Below are 22,938 nucleotides of genomic sequence, written 5' to 3' on the forward strand. Positions count from 1 at the left end.
AGATCCAGTAAAACAGCCGGGAGTGAAGGGGGTTGCTTCGGTGAAAATGGCTGCGAGTGAATGAGTTAAAACCCTGACGTATATGATCTGACACATGCATTGCACGGATAATCGATTAGAGGGCAGTATCACCCAGCTGATGCCGTTTCCCAATTGAGAAAGGAGAGACACCAATACTTATTAATAGTGGGACATGTGATTTCTGATTTTTGGAAATACTAATATGTTTGATATGTCTGGTTTTTTATTATATTTTTGACAGTTATAAATGTACAAACTTAATGCATTGTGACCAGATGTATCAAATATGGCACAACTCAAAAGTCATATGTGGAAGTTGATTTTCCCAAACATTTTTTGTTTCTTTGTTCAAAAGGATCAATAAATACTCTATTAACAAAGAATCAGAATTTTCTCTCATATATATTTCATGGTTCAGACTTTATAAGGATAAAAAAAAATGTTTAAAAATGTGTTGCCCAGTGTTATGAGATAAGTTATTGTTGCCATTGGAGACTGAGAAAAAATATGAGAATAATAAAATATGCAACAGCGGTGCCAAGGTCATCCAATTGTCCACTTTGAGTAGTTTTCCAAAATTGAATTTAACAGCGAGGCCGTTTTCAACCAAAGCTTCCTTTGGGGAATTTTCCCAAAAAGTAAAAATATTCATTTAATTTCAAAACACTTTGGCCTTCTTTTTTTTCCGAATGCAATGTGAAGACCATCTTTCTATGACCTTAACAAGTGACTCTGTAAAGCGTGAAAACATTTGCTCCGAGCAGCTAATTAAATCTGCTTGGCGCTCACATTCTGTACTCACACTGACACTCGGCAGGTGACTTATTCTGGGAGACAAAATTAGGTGCGCCTTTCTTTTCTCGCAGCCAACTTGAAACGTTCCGCTGCATTGTAATACTGCAGACTTTCAAACAGACTGAGCGCTCTTTGATCCGCAGCAGCTGTCTAACTCCTGATAAGACAACGGTGTGACAAGAGCGCAAGAAAAGCTCCCAGGTAAACGTAGTTATTCAGCGAGAAGTCCCAGACTGTTTAATCAGCTATATTAATCATACATTATTTATTGCAATTACAAGGAGGGCCACGTGTGCGGCAGTACCATCGGCCCTCGAGGACAACAGCAAGAATAGAATTAAGCAGAGGTGGCAAATCCAGGTCCAGAAAGTAAAAACCCTGCCACAGTTTGCTTTTAACTCCTTGTGCTAGCTAGCTAGCTAGCTAGCTAGCTCCCTAGCAGGTAAACGAGCATCATGGGAGCTAGCTAGGAAGTTAACTAGCTAGCTAGCACAAGGGGCTAAAGCCAAACTATGGCAGAGTTTTTACTTTCTGGACCCGGTTTTGCCATCTCTGGATTTAAGGGAACCATGGGTACTCGTCGAAGAACATTCGATTGGTTGTTAGCTAGCGAATCAGTGCCTGAGATAGCGCTAGACAATGAGATACTGTAAAGAAGTGAATAGAAGTGAAGAAGGTCAATGCTTAGTCCATCAATGATGGACGCTAAATTTGCTGACATACCGCAGAGTAGGGCTGTGCGATTAATTAAAATTAAAATTTTATTTATTACACTCCTCGATTACAAAATTGCCCTAGTCATAAAAAATGATTAATATTGAAATTATTTATTTAAATTAAAAAACTAATTTTATAAATTTTAATCATCAGAGTAATTGAGTTACTTTTAAATGAAGTAACTAGTAACTGTAACTAGTTTATTTTTTATTTTTTTTGCAACGAGCACAACATTGGTTACGACTGTGTGCACAGATACAATATGTGGCTACAATAGTGAGCAAAAGAATAGTAACATAACAAACAATGTCAAGTAATAGTAATAAAAAATAGTGGTGAGAAAATGTAATTTATCATGATGGAAACGGGGTTAAAATAATGTTGACAGATTTACGATTAGTTTGGTTGGGCTTGAAAATATTGAGGATTAACAATGATGGCGGAGTGTCCTGATTGCCGAATGACGAAAGCTCAAATTTCATTGCGCCCACCTCTATAAATTAATTAATTTGCTCCCAAAAATGCATAACTATGTTCTATTTTAAATATTATCAGTGTCCCCAAAACATATTTATTAGGGGTGTGCCAAAAAAATCTCATTTAGTACGATTCAGAATACATTTTAAATGTCCCAAAATCGATTTTATTTACATTATTTTATACTGTCTTCCCTTTGTTTGTGTGCGCCTTTATTGGGAGCGCTGTTTATGTTGTACCCGATTTGGCCGCTTAGAAGCAGTGTGGTTCCACGCTGTTCTTTGTGCCGCGAGTACAGCGCTAATTAGCATTAGCAAGTCAGAATGGAGTAGATCATTACGGTTCCTTGAACATCTATAAATTGAAGCAAAAATCATTGTCAATCAAATTATTTTGAATCAAAAATGGTTCTTAATCGAAAATCGATTCTAAATCGGATCTCACACCCAAAAATCGGAATCGAATCGTGAGACATTCAAAGATTCCCACCCCTAGTATTTATTCTTTTTTTATGCTAGAGCATACAGAAGGCTTTGATGCAGCCTCTGAACTGAAGAAAATGGATGAAGCAATGGTAGTTATTACAAAAACGGCCAGCAGGTGGCAGCAGAGTATAAGAGATCAACCAGGGCCATGTTGCAAAAAGCTCATTTACCCAGTTTTCAACAGATAATGATGAAACTTAGCTATATTCTAATGCTAATTGCTGCAAAACGGAAACAGATAGAAAAAAAATCCTGATGAAAGAAGAGACTCTAATCTTTCTTTTGGTAGGTTCTATTTTTTTTTTATAGCAATAGAACACAATATTCAGCCAGGAGAGAAGGGGGTGACTTCAGTAAATGAGTTAAGCTCAACACAAATGCTGCTTTTGACTTATAGATTTGTTCCTGCACTTGTTTCAAGTGGCCGTGCCAACCTGCAAGTTCTATCTCCACGTCGCGGCAAAGAACAAAACATACGGCGCAGTGCGGGAGAGTGGGAAGACATCTTTCAATCAGGCCAACAAGATGTCCGTCCGCAGGCAACAAGAAGGGATGACGCGCGTGCCTTCCCCGCTGCGTGGTATTAAGACTAAAATGTCAGCAGAGCCCCGGAAGCGCGCTTTGCTCTCACTTGAAGCCGTCGGCGTTGACGATCTCCCCGAGACACAAAGTCGGCCCAGCGGGGACGCGCCGTAATTAAGAAAGGAAAATTGTCGAAAATTGTCGCAAAGCGCTCTCGCTCTCGCTCGTCCTCGTGTTCGGAGTGGGCCGCCGCCAAGCCAAGTGGGGAGCTCGCCGTTGCGCGGGTCATCCATCAATAGTGACACGACAGCACCGAGGTACGCTGAGGTGAGCCTGATTAAAAGCAAGGATGCCTCCCGATTAGAGGCGAGGGAGGCATCCGTTTCCCTTCTGCTTTATTCATGTGCTGTGCGGCTCCATGCTGTCCCCCCCCCTCAAGTCCCCTCCGCATTATTTGAATTCCCCAACAGGCGCCGGTGAATTGTGCACGATAGCATCTCCTGGCTGCGCTTTTATGTGCGTGTGATTTCCCCTTGGAAGAATATCAGCATCCATCTAATCACAAAATCAAACTTTTTGGAATAATCAAAATAAGATTATTCATTGGAGTGTCGCTGAGGGGAAAACTGATATGATACTGTTTTATTGTGCACACTTTCAGATGAAAATATCTTATTTGGCACTGATTCATTATGAATAAAATACAGCTTAGATGGGCGCTCGGGAGAAGGGAGACCTTGGCTTCTTTTCCATGTTCATTAATTGTACATTGGAGCCACCAAAATGTGGAAGTCTACTAGATTATTGGGGGGGGGGGGGGGGCTCTTAGGAAGTGCTTCTCAATTATTTTTTGTGACATTGATGTCATCGACTGGTTGCATCAGTTTCCAAGCTTGAATTTTAAAAGCTGTTTTGTTAAAAAAAATAATGGTGATTGATGACAATAATATTAATGACAACTGTTCATCTATTTATGAATGAAATCTGCGTAAATGCAATCTGTCTGCCTGCGCCCGATCAAATTCACCAAAATGGCGTCCGTCGAAATATGTCTGTATGATATGTATGAATTAGAAGGCAAGACGAACATTTCATGAAAAATGTCTTGGGGATTACTGTACTGTGGTGAAAATAAATCAATAATGTCATCGATTGATTGACTTCGACTTAGATGTCACCACAATATTATTGACAAATATTTAGTTGTTCAAGCCCAGTTATTAAAGGTTTGATGATGATGATGACAATTTGATTGAAAAATTGTATTTGAACTCATTCACTCGCAGCCATTTTCACTGAAGCAACCCACTTCGCTCCTTACAATTTTATTGGATTTTGACTGATTTTGCAAGGCCCACAGAATATTGTGTTGTGTTGCTATAAAAACACGGAACCTACCAAAAGAAAGATTAGAGTCTCTTTTTCCATCAGGAAAGAAAACTGCATTTCTATCTGTTTCTGTTTTGCAGCAATTAGCATTAGAATATAGCTAAGTTTCATCATTATTCACAAATCTGTTGAAAACAGTGGGGGAAAGAGATTTTTTTCAACATGGCCCTGGTTAATCTCTTATACTCTGCTGCCACCTGCTGGCCGTTTTTGTAATAACTACCATCGCTTCATCCATTCTCTTCAGTTCAGAGGCTAATAGAGGCATAAAAATGTATTAATACATTTTTGGGACACTGGTAATATTTAAAATAGAACGTATTAGTTTTTTGGTATACGCTTTTGGGAGCATGGGAATATTTAAAATAGAACATATTTATACATTTTTGGGAGCAAATGAGTGATCATGTTGCAAGTTGATAGAGTAGATCGTAATAATGCACATGCAAATGAAGGAGAACAAATTTGATCTGATTCGCCGCAACGGTAAGAAAAATGCTGGCGCCGCGCCAAAATTTGAATGAAATGAACTTGCGTGGAAATTGATGAAGTCGTTTTTTTTGGGCGTTCCTGCGAACACGTACGCCGCTTCGTATTCTTCATCTATGCTGACAAACAGGATTCAAATATTCAGGGCTTTTTTTGTTTACAAGACATTGAATAAAACATTCTCCTGCCTACGGAATATATCAGCGTTGCATTTTAATGTGTAACATTTTGTGAGATTAAAACATCTTAAGAGTGGATCAGTGGAGCTTCGTTAGACTCTCGGAAGATGTGGGAATACCTCTGAAGAAGAAAAAAAAAAAAGTCATGCTAGGGTCAATTAAGGTTTTTAGCTGTTAATGAGGTTCTTCTTCTCGGGGGTCTTATTCCACTTTGGAAGAAGCTCGCAAACTTAGCGTCTGTTTGGAATTGAAAATGACTGGCGTGTCCTTCTGTGCAATTAGGCTGCTTTTGTTACAGTGTGCGCAGGGGAGGCTGTATTTTCGGCCGCACCCGCGCGGGGTGACAAATTATTTATTGTGGAAAACGTTCGCTGAAACTTGACAAAATGAAAACGACATGTCATGCCAGTTATTCAAATGAAGTGTAAATCAGGAGTGCGCAGTGATGCAACCAGTCAATAAATGTGGCGAAATGGCATTTTTCTCCCGCGCCGCTTTTACATTCCAAACCACACACGCAGCACTATACTAATGAATTAGCAAAGTCGGTTGCAGAACGGCATCCTGGTGCAATCCATATTCCTGGCTTGCACTTCCAGGAGATGGATTCCCATATTAACAAATGCTCAAAGTGATTTTTGTTTAGGGGATGGCACTTCCTTTGGCAGCATGAAGGGTAATCCTTTAATGGCTGCCACATTACTATGAAGAGGTAGTAGCTCCAGCAGATCCTGTTAGTTTCAATTTTCTTCCTGCTGCTGAGCCAGCACACTGAACTGAATGATAAGGGGCCGCAATGGAGCCTAATCCCTCCACCCTACTCACCCCCCCCCCCCCCTTCATTCGCCATCACCCCCCCGGCTACGGGGAGGATGCCAATAAAACCTTCTTGTGGGCATCATGTCTTTGACATGAGATTTGGCCACAATCTCGTCTTCTATTCAAAGGGAAAGCGCTCGGCTGCCAGCAAACACGTTGACCTTTTTCAAGCTTTCCCTTTTGCTGTGTGACATTATGCGCGGGGATGGTCGGCCTCGAGAATAGAACAGCAAAATAGACGCCAGCCACCGGCGCGTCATCCACTTTAAGACTGCCGGTGAACGGTAACATGAGGTCACTGATGTAACAGATGAGCAAAAATGTACGGAAGAGGATTAGGGCAAGTGAAGAGAAAAAAAAAGAGTTGGCAGGATGCGGACTTTACTCAATTTAAATTCAGAATTCGGACTTTAAAGTGAGAAAATTCGGACTTTGTGAGAATTCTGAGAATAAAGCCAGAATTCTGAGAATAAAGCCAGAATTCTCACTTTAAAGTCAGAATTCTCTAAAATCAGAATTCTGAGAATAAAGCCAGAATTCTCATTTTAAAGTGAGAATTCTGAGAATAAAGTCAGAATTCTCACTTTAAAGTGAGAATTCTGACATTAAAGTGAAAATTGGGAGAATAAAGCCAGAATTCTCACTTTAAAGTCAGAATTCTCTAAAATCAGAATTCTGAGAATAAAGCCAGAATTCTCACTTTAAAGTCAGAATTCTCTAAAATCAGAATTCTGAGAATAAAGTCAGAATTCTCACTTTAAAATCAGAATTCTGAGAATAAAGTCAGAATTCTCACTTTAAAGTCAGAATTCTGACTTTATTCTCAGAATGCGAGTGCGTCTCTTCGCACTCGCACGGAACCTCTTGCTCCTCCTACTTCTAAACATACTCGGATGCATGCCGAGAAGCTCTCACATTGTGCGTGAGCGAGTATGTCATCATAAACTCTTTGGGCGCGCTTGTCACTAAACAAGGCACAAGGCGCTCGCTGCTACAACAACAACAACGCTCCTTCTGTTTTTGGCTCTCCTGTGAACATTTTCTACTTTTGTGCGTCGCCGCTGCGTTTGAAGGCTGTCAGGAGTCGTTTCATGTGCATCGCTACCATCAGCAGCGGCGGTGAGCTTCTGTTGTGACGGAGCACCTCTGAGTGAACCTCAAACTGCGGGGAGCGATCCAGAAAGGGAACGTGTGCACGATATTTGATTTGGTGGATGGACCTGAAAGAATTGCATGCACCTGTGCCACGTGGTGCCACCTGTGGTCGCAAGGGCTGGGGATCAAATACACGATACACTAGTTGGGGAGACAATCATGCTACCACTGAGCCATGCCACCCCAGTAATTCATACACTAGGGGTGTCAGGAGATTCCAATTTTTAATCGTAATTCATTTCAAGATTTGTTGGGTGTAAAGCACCTTGAGTTGTTTCCTTACATGATAAGGTGCTAGATAATTAAAATTGACTCACGATTAATCGAAATTTTGAAAGTTTGCACACTTTTGTTAACGTAGAAGTGGAATTAGTTTTTTTAAACTAATAGAAATATGGCTACATCTTTTAGTCATTGATACAATAATGTTATAATAATTTATACAATTTAGTTTAAATTAAAAAGATGTAGTGTACTGTCAAAAAAAAAAAATGATATTGATTTGTGGTGAGGTCATTTTTCTGCCACTAGATGGCATAATTGCATTTGTAAGACGTTGGTGACAGCTCAGTGCATTTTATCTATCTAATTTTTAACATGCAGTAACTTGTGAAATTCTGCACAATTTTAAAATTGTAAAATACAACTTGACCCCCGTCTCCACAAATATATGCATTATTATTAAATTTATCATGGCTAAATTTTGACGTGGATGTGTCTGCTGCCCCCAGTACAGGCTTTCCAAGTAAGGGGCGGTCATTAACTCATTCAAACCCCAAAACGTACAAATACGTTTTTAATGGGTTTTGTTTTTATGCTAGAGCATACAGAAGGTTTTGCTACAGCTTCTGACCTGAAGAGGTCGCTTAAAGCAAATGGTAATTATTACAAAAACAGCCATCAGGTGGCAGCAGAGTATAAGAGATCAACCAGGGCCATGTTGCAACAAGCTCTTTTTGCCAGTATTTTTAACAGGTTTGTGAATAATAATCTAATGCTAATTGCTGCGAAACGGAAACAGATATAAATATACTTTTTTTTTCCCCCTGATGAAAGAAGAGACTCTAATCTTTCTTTTGGTAGGTTCCATGTTTGTTTTTTTATAGCAATAGAACACAATATTCTGTGGGCCTTGCAAAATCGGTCAAAATCCAGTAAAACAGCCAGGAGCAAAGGGGGTTGCTTCAGTGCAAATGGTTGGGAGTGAATGAGTTAATTGCGCATTAAAAATAATAATAATAATTAAAGTCTCTTTAAATTAACTCTAAATGAACGCACTAACTGCCACTTTTTTCTGGGTTTCTTCTATTGCTTTTTCTAGGTGCGCCATTTAATTACAAAATAGATCATTGGCGGTTCAAATGGGAACGGTTGAAATGCACACCACGATAATGCACATGCATTATGCAGCGGCTATTGGCGATTATCCGCCCAATGGGGATGATAATATCACGGCTGTGGCGAGCTAGCGGAGGGGATGTGAAGCATCTCGTGGTGGACTTCTCAGCAGATGCTTGTCTGCATGCTAGCGGTAACGCGCTCAAACCACCCCCCCCCCGCCGCTGACCCCGATGTCATCCGTCATCCTCCCCCAGCGTGGAGGGCAGCTGAAGGCCAGTGATTTTTCATGGCAGCGCATGCCCTTGGACTGGCTTGTAAGGAATGCTTTCACGTGTGCTTTATTGCACCCGGGTTGTACTTGAGCCTTTAAAATCCCTTCAAAACACATCCCGGCTCCACAGTTGGCTTTTATCGCCATTAATTCGTCCGCACCCTTGTTTTTACCTCTTTATTGCATCATGAATGCGCTGCCTTCTTTGATGAGATTTATCAAAATGGTTGAATAAGTTTAGGTGGACGCCGCGCGTTATTTAAGAGAATGATTTGTGGGAGACACTATAGATGTGAGTGATGGTCTAATAATATGCCGTAGCGACGCGAATGTAGAAAAAGGAAGGATCAAATATTCATGAAGTGTTTGGAGGGAGCAAATCCCATCATGTATTCGTCTGTGCAATTTCCTCGCAGAGAGCGAAAGAGGTGGGCGCTCGCTCGCTCGCTCGCTCGGCGTTGTTCACTCCAGAGACGCCTGTAGACAAACACCAAACTTTAGTGATTGATGTGACACGCAAGTGACGGGGAGTGCAAAGTGCAGGCAAGGGAAAAAAAGAAAGAAGAGAACCTCTCTACTGACACCTACAGGCCTGGGAATATCAAATATTCAAAGTGGCTCCAAATTATTGAAGATCACTTCTACACATGCAAAGTGGCATCCTCTCAACAGCAGGCCTCCACTAAATTATTCCACCGGGTTTGAACCACTCCTTTTATTTTTATTTTTTTCAAACACAATGTCCTCGCTATAAATAATAAGCATCCTCTTTCCGCTTCAAAAGATCATTTTTGGGGTCGCGCTGATCTTTGACATATTGCAACTCTATTTACATCCGTATTTGGTTTCTTAAAGGGATACTTGACTCATTGAGCCATTTTCAGCAGCAAAAAGTTAATATTTTGTCCAGAATGAATTTGCTACCTTCATTATTTTTCATGTACAATTAATACCTTTAAATAAAAAAAATGCTACTTGCTGTCGACTGAAGATGACATCATCTGTGCTGAGGAAGTAGGTAACAACCAATCATGGCTCAGTTTGCTGACGACCAAACCCAGAAAACAGTTGAGCCATGATTGGTCGTTAGTCATTACCTACTTCCAAAATATAAACAAAATTTTAAAAAAATATTGCTGAAAATGGCTCAATGAGTCAAGTATCCCTTTAAGAAGAAAGATGACACCTACTACTACTACTACTATTACTACTACTAATGATAATAATAATAATAACATGCACATCTGCTCATAGTTCAAAGGTCATGGGTTCAAATATGACCTCTGTTGGAAGTAGCAACATGACAGGAGACACTGTGGCAACCATCTTGGTGGAATTTTCTAAAAACAAAAACAAAACATGGAATGAGCACTTCAGGTGCCTCTAAAATCCTTCTTAAGAAATACATTTATGAAGGAAAAAAAACCTCCTTAAGTGCATGACTTATTGTACTGCCGACATTGCTCTTCAAAAACAATCTTACGTTTGTGCTATTAAAAAGAGGAAGTCAAGTCAAAACATTTTCTTTACAGTAATAATCAGCGGGGGCGGCCATTTTGCCACTTAATGTCGACTGAAAATGACATCACAGTGCCAAAGGGCTCAACTTGCAAACATCACATGACCAAGCCTAGAAAACAGGTGAGCCGTGTTTGGTCGTCACCTGAGCCCTGCAACTGTGATGACATTTTCAGTAGACGGCGAGTGACAAAATGGCCGCCCTCACTGATTGACAAAAACAGGTGGATTTTGCAGCTTAATTCATTATCCACAAATGCAATATTAATCAGAATGTCATGTCTAGGCTAATGGGGGCGCATAGAAAATATTATTGTAAAGAAAAAAGTGTCAACCGTTTTAGACCTCACAGTAATTCTGACCCCTAGACAACTAATAATTTTTTATCTTTAGTTGCATATTTGCTATACATATGTATAAGAACCTTGAGGACTTGCCTGGGCTTTGAAACAAAGTTTAAAGTCTAAAACAGAGTGGCGAAAATTCGACAGAGCGTCAACATGGTCTGCGTGTGAGTGTTTTTTTTTTTCCTTCTCTCCAGCTTTTGAAGGTGAATTATTCAACACTCTCCCTCATAACAACCCCACCACACACCCACCTTCAAAAAAAACAGCATGGAAGCTCACCGTGCGCTTCATCTTCTCCTCTAATTCCCACAGAGAGTGTCAGGAGTTTAAAAACTGCTGTTGAACATTAATTGCAACGTGCACGTCTGGAGCCAAGAAGAAAGGCGATGTAGGATAAATATCACCTCCGCTGCTAACGGAGCAACGCAGCGATCAGCGGGATGATTGCAATCATCTGCTCTTTGTTCGTTTTACATTCCGCATGCCTAGCGAGGAAGCAGCCTGGCTTAGTATGTGGTCGCATGGCATTCGAATGCACTAGTAGCCTTTAAACAATTGATTGGACGCAATTAGGAAAATCTTCGGTGGATTACTTCCTGAAAGGTGCAAAGGTCAGAAATGTTAATACGAAGGTATAGGAAACAAACGACTATCATAAAGCTCTGCAGGTGTTTATGTTTTCAAATGATCAAATCGACAACATTTCTAGGAAAGTCACAATATCATATCACTGTTGAGCCTTTTTTTAATGTATTTTATTTTTTTAATAAACAGTCTTGTGGGCAACTCGTGTTACCCTTGGGGGCCACCTGGTAACCATGGTCGCGTTACTGGTGGCCCTGATAGACTATTCTGAGTTTTTGCTGCTGTTCTCGTCCACTTCTGGCTATACAGTTTTATATAGGCTACGAGATTATGATACCAACAAAATAAAAATAAAATAAACTGAACTCTATGTGGAATAAATTAGCGTTGGAGAAGGTAAGTAATATAAAATAGTAATCACATTTTAATTACGAGTTCATGTTATTATAAACATGTAGAATACAATTTGGGGAAACTACTACATGTATTCACGGAAATAAACATACATAAGCTATGAACAAAATGCATTACATGAGCAACGTTGCATCATGACATACGAAAAAGAAGAAGAAAAATATTGCATCAGTTTCCAGGGTGACGTCATCATCCCTCACCGCCGCCCGGCGCTCATCGTGTCAGTTTGGAACTCGCTAACCCGTGAACAAGTCGCTCAAAGTGGGCCAGTTTGCCACGTTATGGCTGAACACGCTGTCGTGGAGAAAATGAGCGAACTCAACGTGGGCGAACGTCAAAAGGTAACGTTTCGCCTTTTTTTTCAAGCAACGCTGATTCAATGTAGCCGGTTAGCTTAGCCTAGCCGCCGCTACGTTCACATTCACGACAACTAGCAATGCTTTGCTAACGTGTCACTTTCGGGAAGAACGGATAAGCTCACATTTCTCATTTCTGATGCTAAAATGCTGCACGTACAATTATGGCACCCTTTTAGACCAACTTAGCTTAACGTCCTTGTTTATTTGCACGTTTGACGGTAAACTTGAAACAAAGTGGCATGAACCGTTTGAAGTTGTACTGCAATTTTTTTTTGTAATCACAAATAAAAGTAAAAAGTTGTACTAAGGCGTATTATTTGGGCTTAGCATTTCCCCGTGTACGTCTAATAAACTGCTTTCAGTCTCACAACTTTGTAATATACCAAACAAGTAAGTCCATTTGATTCATTAGGGACTTGTTCTGTATTGTAATGTAATTATGTGGAATATACTGCGTGGCATCGAGTAAACTTGCCTGTCCTGTGATTATTTGGACAGGGAGGAGCATTGAATGGCAAAGAGGGAGGAAAGAAGAAGGTGAAGAATAATGCTGGAGATGCTGGGGGTAGAGCTGAGGTAAGCGACAGAACCATTCCATTTAGTTGACATACTTAGCAAAAAAAAATTCTTCCACTAGCTTTCACCAGCACCCGAGTACATTGACAAGCGGCTGACGTTGTACACCAAGCTCAAAGCTGAGCACGATGCCCTCACGGCAGAGCGAGCCGCCAAGGGTTCTCGCGCCATTAAAGTCACCTTGCCCGACGGGAAGGTGGTCGACGCGGAGTCTTGGAAGACCACACCCTACCAAGTGGCTTGCGGAATCAGGTTATTTGCTGTTGTTGCATATTTTACTTACAGAGAGAAATGTTCCCTGCGGCGCTGCCAAACATGATGATAAACATTGTTAAATGAGCTACCGCTTAAAACTGACCGTAAAACATTACCTTTGAATGAAGTGTCTGATAAGTCATCGATCGGGAAATAATGGCATTATAGCCAATCACATATTTTGCATAAAGTGCATAATATCGGATGATCACATTGGTGTAAAGTTTATCTCCCATATAAATTTACTAGAATTTTTCCACCCCTCTCTCAGTGCTGTAAAACGTCCTCATTATTATGCTGTGCTTTGCGGTAGTATATTTTGCACAATGCCAGGGCACTTTTGAACTACACTCGTCTCTTTAAAGGGGACCTGTCAGCATAACTCAACGTCTGGGCGTGAATTTGATGAATATGTCTCGCTCTGCCATCCAGCCAAGGCCTAGCTGACAACACAGTGATTGCCAAGGTGAACAAAGACGTGTGGGATCTGGACCGGCCTTTGGAGGACGACTGCAGCCTCGAGTTGCTCAAGTTTGACGATGACGAAGCTCAGGCTGTAAGTACTTAAAAGCCAATCATCCTTTGTTGACGCACAAGACTGAAAAACAACAATTCTGAACACAAATTCTACTGGAGGTATATTGTCAAGGTTAACTGGTTTTTTTACACACTGCTCAAATAAATCAAAACAATTAAGGGAACACTTCGTACCTTTAATTTTTTTGAGCAGTATATTCTTGTAAGATATAAACTGCTTCAAAATATTTGTTATTATTAAGTTAATATTTTTTTGGTTTAGTTTTCTTTTCACTCAGTATTTTGTGCACGAGTGCGATTCCCAAATTCACAGAGGACGCAAATTCAGCTTCCAACAAAATAGCTGTGCTAGCAATACTAAGCTAGCATTAGCACTGTAAACAAGATGAAGTTAGCCACGGCCGCTATGTTGTTAGCATGACTTATGCAGAGTTGCTTACCACTAAAATGTTATCAGTTTGTAGCTGTATTTTGTTTTTTGGGGGGGGAACTTTTAAAATCAATTAAAAAAAATAATAATTTGATAAGTGACCTGTCAAGCAGCTAGTCAACTAGTTGTTTGGGACACAAGATGGGACTCTCTTCACAGATTATTTTGTCAGGCCATACTGACAGTTTTGACAAATTTAACAAAAAAAGTCATTCAAATAAATAGCAAACACTATCATTAATGCGCCGGGTTAAAACTTTTTACAATTTGGTAAATTTCATACTTTTGCCACAAACTATACTATTGGTCAGTCCACAGGTGTGGGTGTTCTTTAATTTTTTTTAAATACAATTATTGACCCATCTAAAGTGTGCTTCCCCCCCCCCCCCCCCCCCCCCCCCCGTAAGACGAGATCGAAGATGACATTTTCGTCTGTTGCCTTGATTGGTCAAACAAACGTGCAGAGATGCCGCATCGTCCAATCAGCTCGAAGAATTGTACTGCAAGTCCCTCCTTTCCCGAAAGGATCTGCCGAATGAAGTCCCAGACTGATAATGTGAAGAACTCTTTTGAGTGAATCACAATTATCAACCTGGCTTGTGAGGTTATGTTTCTAATAGATTATTCTAGTTTCTTGAGATGGAGATTTGGAGGATTTTGATGTCGTAGCCTATGCTTTGAAGAAGACGTGACCTTTGGCAGTATACGCACGCCATTTCCATTGTATTAGTCTGTCACAAGGCAAGTTATAGCAAGGAGTGAAACGCTTCCATGGGGGGTAAAAAATCAATTCTAACCAATGCAGTAAAAAAAACAAAAACGTGCTTAACACACATTGTTATGGAAGCTGAAAAAAATCAATAAAACAATTTCATAAAATAAAAAAAGAAGACCTTTCGATAGCACTATTATGGAAGAGAAAAAATCCATTTAAGAGACCTTGTTTGAGAAACCGCGATGGAAGTGTGAACAAAAAACCAAATTTTCTCTATCCTTGAAGGTTTACTGGCACTCGAGTGCGCACATCCTGGGCGAAGCCATGGAGCGAGTGTACGGGGGTTGCCTGTGCTACGGCCCGCCCATCGAGAGCGGCTTCTACTACGACATGTTCCTCGACGGCAACGAGTGAGTGGCCTCGCCTCGCGTTTTCCCACACAGTCATCCATGAGCTGAGCTTTTTAACTGCGTGGACTGGAGAGGAACCTCTTTCTTTACCCTTTCCCAGATGCATTTCCTGCGTGCTGCAGGAGAGTGCTGTCTAATTAATTCCATAACCCTTTTAATGAAGTCATGTTATGCAAATGGCCTCCCTCTTACTGACTGATTCTTACCAAGGAGCTTTTGACATTGCAGGACCCTCCCAGCCAATTACTCTTGACTATTAGTCCAACTTTCTCAAAGGTTCCTCTCTAATCACAATGGGTGCTGACACTTAAGATGCCCTTTAAACACCAGCGTACTAAATTTAGCAGCGTCTTAAAGGTAGTTTGAATATCAACGCCAGATCCAAAAATCGGCCTTTCTCTTTGTGGAATTTGTGTGCAGGGGCGTGTCGAGCAACGACTTCACTTGTCTGGAGGGCTTGTGCAAGAAAATCATCAAGGAGAAGCAGCCATTTGAGAGGCTGGAGATCAAAAAGGAAACTCTGCTGGAGATGTTCAAGGTGGGCCGCGGAAGAAACAATGTCACATCGCATGAGTAACTCGAAGTCAATTCAACTGAGCCGTGCTGCGAAAAGCTGAAATCGGTGAATAATTGATGCAAAAGAGGGTCTAATTGCTTACAATGCCACAAGATGGCGGCAACGCACTTAAAAGAAGAGGATTAAAAAAAAACATGCATCTAGCATGCACACATTGATGTATCCATGGTACATAAACGACAATATTTAGTAGTTGGATTATGCAATGAGCCTCATCAATAGTGTTAGCTAACACATTAGTCATTAAACTCACTTACGGACATTTACACACACCAATAAATGTTAGTTTAAGGGGAAGTCAACCCCCCCCCAATTTTTGGGGGACATTATGTTCTATGCAGCCCCACTAGTCTAAATATGGTATTCTGGTTGATATTGTGTTAGTGGAATATGAATAGCAAAATCCAGCCGTTTTTATCCATCTCAAAATGGCCGCCCCCGCTGGATTTTGCTCCATAACTCATATTGCACAAATGTAATATTAATCAGAATGTCATGTTTAGACTAGTGAGGTCACATATAGCATATTAATGTTAAGTAATGTTTAAGGTTGACTTCCCACTTTAAGTTTCAGTCTGGACAGTGCATGAGGTGCATTCAAGGACCGCCAACAAAACAAGGAATCTCAAATCTTCAAGTGGAAAAAAAAAAACACCATCAGAGAATTAACCCTTCACGTCTTCCTCTTGACAGTACAACAAGTTCAAGTGTCGCATATTGAACGAGAAGGTCACCACAGCCACCACAACAGTTTACAGGTGAGCGAATGTTGTCACGGTAACTGCCGTTGGCGTGTCTTGTTGATTTCAAACGCCCTCGAATCTCACATGTTTCAGGTGTGGCCCTTTAATTGATTTGTGTCGGGGTCCGCACGTGAGACACACAGGAAAAATCAAGGCACTTAAGATCCACAAGGTGAGCCGGTATTATGGATTATGTCATTTGCAGGCATTTTCTTCATATAATGGCCTCTTCTCTAATCTGAAATTGTTTAAATAATCTGAACTTCATGGTATTTGATTGTGAAAGGCCGGTCGGTGGATTTCCCGGCCAAAATCGTGAACGTTTTTTTATATTTTTGCTGCCCAGAACTCCTCCACATACTGGGAGGGAAAAGCAGACATGGAGACCCTCCAGAGGATTTATGGAATCTCCTTCCCAGACCCCAAAATGCTGAAAGAGTGGGAGAAGTTTCAGGAAGAGGCCAAGAACAGAGATCATCGCAAACTGGGCCGGGTATGAACTCAAGGTGGTAGTGAGCTCACAAAGTAGACCAACTATCGGCGTTTCTTTTTTTTGCCCAGGAAAAATGACCGCTTTCAGCTTTGAGTCATGATAAATTGACCAACGCTGGTTTGTAAGGGAGATTGAGTTAATTGGGTCTAAATTGCTAGAAAGTGAGCTTAGAACAACAAATCCTCATTCCAGCGCGGGATGAGCCGGTTGGAATGAAAACCGGTTTGACCTAAATGCAAATGTGTTCCTGTATCCTCAGGAGCAGGACCTGTTCTTCTTCCACGACCTGAGTCCAGGGAGCTGCTTCTTTCTGCCCAAAGGCGCCTTCATCTACAACACCCTGATTGAGTTCATCAGAGTAAGTCGGAGTTATAATTGGACAAAATGTCAACTGAGTATACTAGAAAAAAAAAGGGAGTTTTGCAGTTTAGGGTGGTGGACGCCGGCCGGTATCATACTGAGAGCTGGTTCAAATATTTCACCCTTCTCGTGTGGCTAAATAAGAAAAATCATGAGAGAACTCAGTTTTCCACCTCGACAAACTATAACAATCCAGTATGTGGTCAGTCAATGCGCAAATTATGTTACAGCTACAGCGCCTTGCCAAATTATTAGCCCCCCTTGAATTTTTATTAGCTTTTGCCACGTTTTATAAAATTAAAAAAAATTGTGTGAATATTACTGTAAACTAAAATAATTTAAAAAAAAACATTGTAAATGTTGTTCCACTTCATGACTGTGAAATGTATATTTGTTTGAAACTTGAAATGTGGCTAAAAATACTTTTGCACTGTTTGTTTAAGCCAGATAAGCACATTCAAAATACAAATTTCCAAATACCAAGTATAATTTTGTAGTCATGGTTTACTAATCCACCTGGATCAGCATCAGTACGAGTTAATAGCAGCAATCAAGTAGTTCCAACTAAACATCCCTTAACTCATTTGCTCCCAAAACGTATAAATGCGTTCTATTTTGTGTCCCAAAGACGTATTTATATGTTTTTATGCTAGAGCATACAAAAGGCTTGGATGCAGCCTCTGAACTACAGAGAACGGGTAAAGCAATGGTAATAGTAACAAAAAACGGCCAGCAGGTGGCAGCCGAGTATAAGAGATCAACCAGGGTCATGTTGCAAACAAGCTCATTTACCCACAGTTCTAAAAAGATTTGTGAATGATGATGAAACAGATACAAATATACTTTTTTTTTTTTTCCTGATGAAAGAAGGGACTCTAATCTTTCTTTCTTTTGGTAGGTTCCATGTTTTTATAGCAATAGAACACAATATTCTGTGGGCCTTGCAAAATCAGTCAAAATCCAGTAAAACAGCCGGGAGCGAAGGAGGTTGCTTCAATGAAAATGGCTGAATTAATGAGGTTATACAAAAATTTTGATTTGTTTCCTCTGGCAGAGTGAGTACAGGAAAAGGGGCTTCCAGGAGGTGGTGACCCCCAACATCTACAACAGCAAACTGTGGCAGACCTCCGGCCACTGGCAGCACTACAGCGAAAACATGTTCTCCTTTGAGGCGGAGAAGGAAACGTTCGCCCTCAAACCTATGAACTGTCCCGGCCACTGGTGAGGCCTCTTCTTTGGCAATTATAAAAAAAAATAATTCAATTTGAATAAAAACGTTCCAATGACATTTCAGTCTAATATTCGACCACCGGCCACGCTCATGGAGAGAGCTGCCCCTGCGCATGGCCGACTTTGGCGTCCTGCACCGCAACGAGCTTTCGGGAGCCCTCACCGGCCTCACCCGCGTGCGACGCTTCCAGCAGGACGACGCTCACATCTTCTGCTCCATGGATCAGGCGAGACAAACCACAACTGCTGAAACGCAATCAATTTGCCAACGTGCATCGGCCGAGTCGGCTTTGATGGCAATTTCTGAAACGCGTCGATTAATTTTGCGCTCAGATCGAGGACGAGATCAAGGGCTGCCTGGACTTCCTGCGCACCGTGTACGACGTGTTCGGCTTCTCTTTCAAGCTAAACCTCTCCACGAGACCCGAGAAATTCCTGGGGGAACCCGCCGTCTGGGAGCAAGCAGAAAAGGTAATCAAAGCGCCTCCTTGTTTTTCTTGCTTAGCTGAAAATGTCAAGCGCTCGCACAAAGTCCCTGGAGAACAAAAGATGGCCGAGCTGCGATGTTATCAAGATAGAAATTGAAGAGCCCGGGCGCAAATGGATCGCGCTTCTCCCAAGACAAAGAACATCTATATTTAAAAAGAATGTGCAGCGTTCTGCACATTTGCTGTCAGCTAAAAATGCGCTCTGTTCTCCTGAGGCTTAACCCCACCACAGAGATTTGTCGGCTCACCAATAGAGATGAGAGAAATACTGGATGTAGTTTAGGAATCCACAACAAAATTGAACGTTTTCTTTACAATAATATAGAGCTGCTCGATTATGGGGAAAAATAATAATCACGATTACAGTGTTCCCTCGCTATAACGCGGTTCACTTTTCATGGCCTCGCTGTTTCGCAGATTTTTTTGTGTGTAATTTTGCCTGCCTTTTTTTCTTTTTTTACGGTAATGTACCTATTTTATCAAATTTATGAAGGTTTGAACATTGAGAATGTTTAAACGAGAGAAATGTGAGAAAATGTAAATGCCTCGATGGGAAAAGTGTGGTGAGGGGTTTTAGAGCCTTAAAACATTTATAATAAATGTAAAACATAAAGTTAACTACTTTGCAGATTTGATTTATTGCGAGTATATTTTGGAACCACACCCCAGCGGAAAACGTGGGAACACTGTATTTTGGCAATAATTAAAATCATGATTATTCAAACGATTATTTATTATTTGGTACAAAACAAGAAAATGTTAAAGCATTAAAAAAATTATAGTAAGACCAATTATAGATGTATGGGGAAAAATAGAAACACTATGATTATGTAAGTTCCTTTTGGACCAAACAATTTATAATAACATATGTATTTATTTATTTAGGCAAAAACTTGAAGTTGGAATGCAGCTTGTGCACTGTGCATTAGGACGATCATTTTATGTAAAAATATTAAGACAAAAAAAAAAATAGAAACACTATAATTCATGTAAGTTCCTTTAGAATTAAACATAATTTATAATAATATATATTTATAATATATATTTATTTATTTATGTTGGCAAAAACTTAAGGTTGGAGTGCAGCACTGCAGTAGGACGATCATTTATTTTTTAAACGTTTTAAACAAAAAATATTAAAATATACATACAAATAAAGACAAATAAAATTATTTGAAACATTAATTATGCAAGTTCCTTTTGGATGAAACTAAATGTATTAAATTAGTTATTTTAAAATGTAAAAAAGGTGCAAATATATAAATTCATTCACTGCCAGCCCGGTTAAAATTAATCTTTGACGTCTATAGCCGTCATTGGCACTGAATGAGTTTAACTACTGAAAAATTTGTATTAATAATCTTTTTTCATGATCATGCAGATTTTTTAAATTGTAGCATGTAATAATTGAAATTGTAATTGAATTTCGATTAATTGCCCACGCGAACCTTGTGAGGCAGTCACGAAAATGGATGGATGTATTAATTAAATTAAATCAAATTAAATTGTTGTATGTCTCAACTCCCTCTGTTTGGCAGCAACTGGAGAACAGCTTGAATGACTTTGGGGAGAAATGGATTCTCAACCCGGGCGATGGAGCTTTCTACGGGCCAAAGGTGAACCGGCTAACAACGCCGTTAACGGCCAGTCAGCGGGCGGGGATGCGCGCCTTCGATTAACCTCTCATCTGCGCGCAGATCGACATCGAGATCAAGGACGCCATCGGCCGATACCATCAGTGCGCCACCATCCAGCTGGACTTCCAGCTACCCATCCGCTTCAATCTCTCCTTTGTTAGGTGCTTAATCCTGCTCGCTGGCTCAAATTCACCTTGAAGAAAATCTATTAAAAAAAATCTCTTTGATGGATGCTTTGTAGTGCTGTAATGTGCAAGTCTTTTCCAGAGACCATTACAAAGGGGTGGGGAATTTAAAATGGAGGGTTTGGGAGAAATTAGCAAGTGTATATTTCATTTCTTGACCTCGTTTACAGCCATGATGGAGACGACAAGAAGCGACCGGTGATCATCCACAGAGCCATCCTGGGATCAGTAGAGCGCATGATCGCCATCCTGACCGAAAACTACGGAGGCAAATGGTTCGTTTACCATCCGTGATGTATTGATAACAGTTTATATCGCAAGAAATGAGCACTAATAAAATGTCCTCCAGGCCGCTGTGGCTGTCACCTCGCCAAGTTATGGTCGTACCTGTGGGACCAACCTGTGACGAGTACGCTCAGAAGGTAAATACAGTATATTTTATCTAGCCATCAAAAGTTCCTTTATACTATAATAAAACCTTTAAAAAAAAGTGTAAATGTTACAAATACAAATAAAACAAATACATGTAAATGTTGTGCACATCAGCAAGCTTTTAAATCCAGCATGTATAAATCAGCAAGAAAGCAGGATAATATATGCTGACTAATGAGGAAGTAAAAGCAACATCAGAGAGAAAAGTAGATGAGGTCAGCCCTATCAACTGGGAGGTGCATTACTGCCACCAAGTGGACTGGAGACTCATCGCAAGCACATTCACCAGCAAGGAGCAGTGTGAAATGACACTGCACAAGTTGTCTCTTTCAACACTTTTTACAGTGTTTTTTTTTTTTTTTTTTTTTTAACTGTCCAGGTTCAACAAGACTTCCACAACGCCGGCTTCATCAGCGACGTGGATCTGGATCCCGGATGCACTCTGAACAAGAAGATCCGAAACGCCCAGCTGGCACAGTACAACTTCATCCTGGGTCAGTGACTTCATCACTCCTCCTCCTCCTCTTCTTTTTTCACCTCCTCGACTTGTCTAATGTCTTTTTCTCTACATATCCTCCCTCATGAAACAGTGGTGGGAGAGAAGGAGAAGACGAGTAACACGGTGAACGTGCGCACCCGGGATAACAAAGTTCATGGCGAGCGCGGCGTGGACGAGTGCATCCAGCGTCTCAAAGAGCTCAAATCGTGCAAAAGTCGGAACGCAGAGGAAGACTTCTGAGCTATTTGGTTTCATCTCAGCAGCATATGAGTCAATTAACGGTAAAAGGGCTTTGCCTTTTTTTGTTTTGTTTTGTATTAATCAAAAGAAGCCAAATTGGTCAACTGTAGTTTTTCAAAATGCAGTATGTTATTGATCATGTCGTGCGTGTTCCATCTCTATTACAACTGTAATTGCTTTCAAAGTCTCTTGGGTGATTTCTTTATGCTATATTTTCAGGGAATTGTACATGAGTTGCAATTTTGGTAATTAAACAGTCTATTCTTAATTTTTGTGTGTACGGGTGGATGTTTTTAAATTATCAACCTATTTTTTTCCAAAATGGTCTTCATGATTCAAAGAACAGCATCTATGGTATTAGAGGGAAAAAAAATTGTTGAATGAAAGGGATAATACAACTGAACATTTCATATCGCCACTTTTTTTTTTTTAAGCATGTCAAAATGTAGTGTAGTCAACTTCATTTGCAATATTTTAGCAAAACGCCTTCAGTTGATATAATCTAAATATATCCTCATAGGGTTGCAAATGAGCTTGCATTCACACCTGTGTGAGGCAGACGGGCTAACCACTAGGGTACAGTACCGTCTCATTAAATAAAATAATCAAAGCCCCAACAAGTTCCAGGTATTGAATTTATTACTTCCCCTCACTCAATATCCATCCATTTTTTGGTATTTGCTCCAACCACTAGTGGGCGCTCTTTCTCTGCACTTGCACAGCTGGAACGCGTTAGAAGAGCTTTTGGATGACGGCGAAGCGACCCTGCACAGACGTGCTTTCAGGTGGAGGAAAGAAAACAACACGCAAAGCCCAAACCAAAATGTAGCCGTAAGCTTTTGCAAAACAACTCGAGCGTTCAATTCACCGCCGCTAATATTCACAAGACTCTGCCGTAAACACGTAAATGTGTAATTAAACATCTGTTCTGCCGCTGGCTACATGATGTGGCCCCTGTTTTATTTGGAAATGTCCCCTTTAAGTCAATCCAATGTAGCCCATTACTTTTAAGTAGGAACATTAAGCACAAGTTGGGAGTAAAATAGATTTTCACATTTTGCGAGGACGTGATAAGTGAGCGGTGGGCCAACGCAAACATTGATTTTGGCTGCTCTGACAAAAATTAAGAGAGGCGGACAGAGGTGTTGGCCTCTAGGAAGTTTTCAGCACCAAATAAAGTCCGTTTGGTTTCTGCGGACTGAACTTTATGGGTGCAAAAAAAACAAAAACAAAACAGGCCTTTTCACA

General features: G+C 40.5%; 1 protein-coding gene and 1 long non-coding RNA gene across 2 annotated transcripts in view; one reads left to right on the forward strand and one right to left on the reverse strand.

Moving 5' to 3' along the window:
• Positions 1 to 9,899: 9,899 nt before the first annotated feature.
• The window catches only part of LOC147173411 (uncharacterized), a 117,305-nt gene continuing 104,266 nt past the window's right edge, over positions 9,900 to 22,938 (reverse strand). The window contains exon 5 of the long non-coding RNA XR_015094877.1: positions 9,900 to 10,000. This is a non-coding gene — a long non-coding RNA (uncharacterized LOC147173411). The remainder of the gene's footprint in view (positions 10,001 to 22,938) is intronic.
• Positions 11,704 to 21,958, forward strand: tars1 (threonyl-tRNA synthetase 1). Its single transcript, XM_086076521.1, has 19 exons — positions 11,704 to 11,865; positions 12,382 to 12,459; positions 12,521 to 12,711; positions 13,147 to 13,270; positions 14,682 to 14,806; positions 15,227 to 15,344; positions 16,077 to 16,141; positions 16,220 to 16,298; positions 16,473 to 16,619; positions 16,879 to 16,977; positions 18,034 to 18,200; positions 18,274 to 18,436; positions 18,543 to 18,680; positions 20,236 to 20,313; positions 20,395 to 20,495; positions 20,690 to 20,794; positions 20,869 to 20,941; positions 21,331 to 21,445; positions 21,542 to 21,958. Exons 1-19 carry the CDS (start codon positions 11,806 to 11,808, stop codon positions 21,688 to 21,690), a joined length of 2,175 nt encoding a protein of 724 aa, XP_085932647.1. The 5' UTR covers positions 11,704 to 11,805; the 3' UTR covers positions 21,691 to 21,958.

The sequence above is a fragment of the Leptonotus elevatus genome, chromosome 5 (genome assembly GCF_054856555.1).
Source record: "Leptonotus elevatus isolate MCC_2025b chromosome 5, RoL_Lele_1.0, whole genome shotgun sequence".
Taxonomy (NCBI): Eukaryota; Metazoa; Chordata; class Actinopteri; order Syngnathiformes; family Syngnathidae; genus Leptonotus; species Leptonotus elevatus.

What these genes read in the sequence shown, in the direction of transcription:
- tars1 (XM_086076521.1), top strand. Translation starts at nt 11,806, where the DNA reads ATGGCTGAACACGCTGTCGTGGAGAAAATGAGCGAACTCAACGTGGGC. An exon ending in ATGCTGGGGGTAGAGCTGAG is followed by an intron (nt 12,460 to 12,520) that starts GTAAGCGACAGA and finishes TTCTTCCACTAG; the next exon opens with CTTTCACCAGCACCCGAGTA. An exon ending in CAAGTGGCTTGCGGAATCAG is followed by an intron (nt 12,712 to 13,146) that starts GTTATTTGCTGT and finishes TCTGCCATCCAG; the next exon opens with CCAAGGCCTAGCTGACAACA.